Source organism: Zerene cesonia, chromosome 16 (genome assembly GCF_012273895.1).
Source record: "Zerene cesonia ecotype Mississippi chromosome 16, Zerene_cesonia_1.1, whole genome shotgun sequence".
In the NCBI taxonomy this organism is placed as follows: Eukaryota; Metazoa; Arthropoda; class Insecta; order Lepidoptera; family Pieridae; genus Zerene; species Zerene cesonia.
Window position 1 is genome coordinate 2,272,790 of NC_052117.1, and position 5,761 is coordinate 2,278,550.

The 5,761-nt window shown below is 35.5% G+C and overlaps 1 protein-coding gene across 6 annotated transcripts in view; it reads right to left on the reverse strand.

Moving 5' to 3' along the window:
- Positions 1-34: 34 nt before the first annotated feature.
- Positions 35-5,761, reverse strand: part of LOC119833142 (serine/threonine-protein kinase minibrain) — a 114,234-nt gene continuing 108,507 nt past the window's right edge. For 5 of the 6 annotated variants that reach the window (XM_038357064.1, XM_038357066.1, XM_038357065.1 and 2 more), the window contains one exon: positions 35-3,018. In XM_038357064.1, the coding sequence (XP_038212992.1) occupies positions 2,900-3,018 (119 nt within the window). In that variant the 3' untranslated portion in view covers positions 35-2,899. Of the gene's footprint in view, positions 3,019-4,422; positions 4,504-5,761 lie in introns of all 6 variants that reach the window. The other variant, XR_005287936.1, reaches the window with a different exon arrangement.

Genomic DNA, 5,761 nt, shown 5'->3' on the forward strand with positions numbered 1-5,761 from the left:
TGGAACTATGAGGTACGTGCAATAAAAATCATACTCATTGCTATCGTTTATTGATTTAAAATACAAAACTTAGTGACATAAAGCTCTATCCTTTTATTGTTACAGTGCCTGCGAACTGACAATCCGATAGGAAATAAACATATAATTCCGAACACACCACATTAATGTCACAGTACAAATAAATATTATATTACATTACATATTGAAGCGTAAGTATGCAAGTACGCAGGGCCCAATGGTCTCGGCTGATTTCGGGGGCGGCGATCGCTTGTTCGGCTCACTTCGTGTTAAAACAATAATGACGCAGGATTCCAATCTTACATGCACTTCGACATCGACTTACTTTCTGATATCACATATTTTTTCGTAACAGTACTTTAAAAGCGGCGATTAAAAAATATTCACGTCAAATTATGTAAGTTTTGTAAAGGAGAAAATAAGTCAACACCAACATCGATATTTATTAGAATACAAAAATTTTCATCAAATCATCTCGTACATGATTACAAGAACGTCACAATAGCTGAGTACAATGAATAAGAAAATAAGTTACATTATTATTTTGGAAACCCGCCTATGAAATATTATCACCCTACTATGAATATCTTGTTTCCCATACCTATTTCTTATATTCCTAACAGTCCTATACCTCATGAAGCAAAAAAGTATTATTACAGTAAATATTATACAGATAAGAGAGAAATTCAATATTTCAGAAGAGCGAGTTAAGGGATAGATTCAAATCTACAATCAAATCAAATTGGAAGTCATAGCGTTAACGAAGAGGCGAATACTTTCATGCTTCATGTATTAAATGAACGATTGTACCATACAAATGTGTATTTTAAAATAATATTTTCATTCGGGAAAGGAGCTTTATAAAAAATTCACGGCAACATTCTGCAGCACAAAAAAATCTGCGTTCAGTTGCAATATTCAACAAATTAGCGGTTTTACTCTGAACGCCCAATCTCAGTCGACGTACACCAACTATAAACAATTGAAAAAAATATAGTTTGCTAATTCACGTGGCTCCAGAATAAACCCGCTAACGCTAAGGCCCGCTACCGACACCGCTACTTTGCGATCGGACGCACTTTATAGTCTTCTTACCTTAGTATTATACGAGCATAATTCATACATAATGTACGTGACAAAGTATCAGCTAATAATAAAGCATTGCCTAATTTAAATAAAAAATATAATGAGCGCTATGATGAACAATTTTACAAACAAACTATTGGATTTAGTGAGAAATAATCCGTTGAATTAAGTAACTCAGACAAAATAACCATATAGTTCCATTAAATTAAATTCAAAAGCTCTATCATTTTAACAAGTATCAATTTACCTTCGGTACACTCTTGTTAAATTTTCTATGTATATAAATGTAATATGTATGACAAATCTATGTGACGTCGTCGTAACATGAAAAAATCTACGCTACATTTGTACATTTGTTTTCAACATTGGGAAGATTTAAACAGGTGTGCGGCACGGCGACAGGCGCGACCGTGCCGCATCAGTATACAAATGATAGTCGCAAAAGTCGCAGCGCAAAGTCGCCGGTGAGTAGCGGGCCTCCTCCATAAAAGTTCCGGCACAGTAAGGCAGTGATTCAGTTTGCTATACAAAATATCTCCGTTACAAATTTACGAGCAGTCTGTTGCAATGAGGTTAGTCTATTGTAGATTCAAATCCAAAAAGGTTGAACGAGTCAGTTTATTTAATTTATTAACTCCTATCTGAAATACCCAAAACTTTTTATTATATCATTCAACATTCCCGTAACCTACAAATACATTTTGTGTTTTATAGAATTACCTATACACTATTCATCTGCTTTACATATCCTCAGAGTAATCCAATGGGTTAAAAAATAACCTATATTTATGTAAACACAATACATGTGTTCAAATGTACATAACCTCAAATCTTATGCATTCGAGATTGGAAATAAAAAACATTATACAATATACAACAACTCTGAAATGCGAGGGCAAAGTTTCAAACGATTTTCCATGCGAGAGGATTTTTTAAAGGATCGAATTGATGCAATCAAAAAATACCCTCACATGTACATTTTATTTTTACATATTCCACGATAATTTGTCGAGTTGATACAAAACACAATTTCAGTTTGGCCCTTTGATTTTCAGTCATCAGTTGCCGACACTTTTTTTACAAAATATAAAGCTTGCGAAAAAAACTGAATGAAAGCTTAACTAGCATAGATGTAACTAAACTATAGATTAAACGGTTTAAGTTGCAGTCTGTAACCATTATAAGTCTGTTTCCTAAATATGTACAATATTTATTTTCTACCATATTGCGTTCATGATATGCATTGCGTAACAATAAAAAAACCTAGCTTTCATGCCCTTAACGCGTCCGGAAGCGCCGGCCGGAGCCGACGCGGAACTCTCTAAGTACGGTCGAATGAAGCAATTTTAAGAACATAATTCAATACAAGTTACAACGTAACAGATCGTCACCGTATCTTTTAAACAGTCAGACTTATCGCATTAAATAAAAATATAGAATTATAAATATGGTTTTATCAGTCCGAGAGCGTCACCGCATCGCACTAGTTCACTAGTCCGGCGCCGGTCTCGATTTCTCTATAATTACGCACTACCGCCGACCGTCGGCGTCGTCCGTACCGTCCTCTAGATATAGAGCGATTTTTATTTCACTTACACTACACCACACGTCGCGTACGCTTCGCCTTCGAAATACAAGAGCGAAGTCGAATCTGTCTCTGATTACGGAGCAATGAATTAAACTAAGCCAGTTCGTGCGGCGGCCGGGTCGCACACGCGCGCTAGGTGCGGCGGCGGCGCGCGCGGCGGCGGGCGCGGCGGGGGCGCGCGGCGGGGGCCGCCCGCCGCCGGCCGCGCTAGTGGATGGCCACGGGGCTGTGCTGCAGCTGGCAGACGGGCTGCAGCATGTCCTCGTCGCGCCGCACGTTCTCCACCTCCATGCGCTCGGCGCCTCCCCACAGCCGAGCGCCGCCCACTGCCGACACAACAGACCACGCTTCGAGTTCATTGTCAGGTTGTATCATGCCTAAACTGAATTTGTATTTGGAAATATTGCAATAACATTCAATACGAGTTGATTTATCATTTCATAGCTCATTTGAAGCAACTTATAAATTTAGTACAGATAAATATGATGTATCAACATTCCCATTTCCAAGTACAAATTCTGATAAATCGGTGAATTCAAGCAATTTATCTAAGGAATTGTCTATTTGAGGGATACTAATTAACCTATTTCTATAGATATATATATGATTACTCATATCATTAGATATATTGTTTTAGTCATTTATTTCTTTGTACACTGTTGCAATCTAAATATCATGGAATGCTTGTAGTATGATTATATGAAAGCTTATATAAAACGAAAAAACAACGGCAGACCAACATAAATATGCAATATTAAATCTTACACTTGAGAACTAAAGAATAAAACTAGACATTTATATGCATGATATAACGATAACAAATTGCAGATAAAAATCAGTGCTAAAAGAAACAGAAGCCATGCGTGAGATGCGTAGGAAGCATGCCGTGATGCATTATGATACGAGGTTGAAATGTACGTAATATACAACTCCAGCGCAGTTTTCATATTGCTGTTATGGTCTCAAAAAAACTAATGCTCATGTGTTGGTGATAAGAACACGAATGATAAATAGTTTAATATATGCTCCACAAACTCAACTGCTCGATTTTAAATAGTCAAGCAACTTTAGTCACAATCAACCTTTTGAAGCAAAGGACAAAGTATTTCATGTAAACGCAACTGCTATGGATTTTGCAATTTTTATGTAAAGCCAGAAAAATTGCAACACTGCAAGCTGTTTTTTCGTACACTTCTCCACGAATTGCAATTGCAGTTGTCGATATCATGCTATCACAACACTAACGAAGCCAAGATAACGAAAATGTATGTTAATCTCCGCGCATTTTACTATGACATAGACGAATGAGCAGAATACTTTCTATGAAGCGAATTATGAGGATGTTTCCTTGAAATCTGCATAGAAATGGTATGAAAGCAAGAGCACAATAACGAGTATTCCAAGTTTCATTATGAGATCATTTAAGGTAAAATTCGTAAATAAAGTACGAAATATGATAACTTAACAATTCCATATTCCATATACTTCTAGTAAGGTCTCCTCGGAGCTCATTATTAGTACCTAAAATTTATATGCAAATAACTACAAAAATTTCTGGTGTCGTAGTGATTTACAACATAAAAATCTTTTCGAATATTATCTAGACCGGTGAGTATTAAATGCGCGGCGGCCAACAACAGGTTATATGCGGATATAAGCGGGTATATGCGGGTACATGGGTGTATATGCGGGTAGGGGCGGGGCATGTAAGTACGGCACGTGAGTCAGACCTGTGACAAGTTAGAGGCGGCGTTAGTGTCGCGCGGGCGTGCCGCCGGACCGCTCTAGTCATCGCGAGTCCGACGGAACATCTGCCATCAACACACACATAACGTTATTTCATGGAAATCACCTTTTTTGTTTTGTTTTGCGATTGCGTTACGATAGTCGCGCGATGTGTGTTATATCTCCATGGGGATTCAAGAGCTTCTTAAAAATGTTTCTTTGTGTTAAATTATTGAGTTACTTTAATTACTCTAAAGTTATTTCACGTTAACGTTAATTAATTATTCATAAAATGGCAATTTTGTTTTCTTTATCATTGAAATACTATAATATACTATACTATACTATACTAGTGCATAGTATAAGTTATACGTCATTAGAATATAATGTCGGTGGAGGACTTCACATCTTTATACAGCTTTTTATTATTTTTACATGACTTCGTATAATCGACATTTTTAACGTTGTTCAAAATTTGTTAACGCAACTATCATAACGCTTTTAATATTAAATAAAAGCTTTTATCACACCTTTATTTAAAGCTGTAACATTTAAACAATACATTAAAAAAAGAACTACAGAACAAAATAAACAAAAGTATACAACGCCTTTAATCAACATTAATTTCATATCGACGGTGTGAGAAAAACTTGCCATGTGAAAAAATATTTTTTTTTTTACAGGTAACTTCCATGACGAAGACCCATCGGACATACAACCGCTCAGTTGGAGATGACATGATGAAATGTTAGCACACGAGACAAGCTTCGATGATAATGTTAGATGTCACATCTACACAGTATCACGACATTGAGGCTCGATACACATTGTTATATCTAATGTTGCTGTCTCTTTCAGATGCTATGTAATGTTAGAGAGAGATAAATCTTTAAAATAAAACTATTTTCAACTGTATTATGGACACGAAACATAATATTTTATGTAAAAATACATTTTTTATGAATATCTTTGATATATTTTTCGACTTTATAAATGTGTATCGAGTCTAACACCATTTGAACACCGAAGTTAAACAGCGAGTATGACAGATTATTTTATATAAATAAATAGATACATAGCGGCACGAATGAAATGAATCTTGTATAAGAGGCATCATAAACATCGAATATGGTTTAACAGCACATTTAATTAAACATTTTGGATGTCAATTGTTAATAAATTTAAATTACACATAATGTCGCACAAAGACAAATTTTGTTATTTATTCTATAATATGTAATTGATATTGAATGTATCATGAAATGATGTACATATGTACAAATATTTAAAAATATTTCTTCCATTTAATCGGTAATCACAAAAGTTGTCAATGTGCAATTAAAA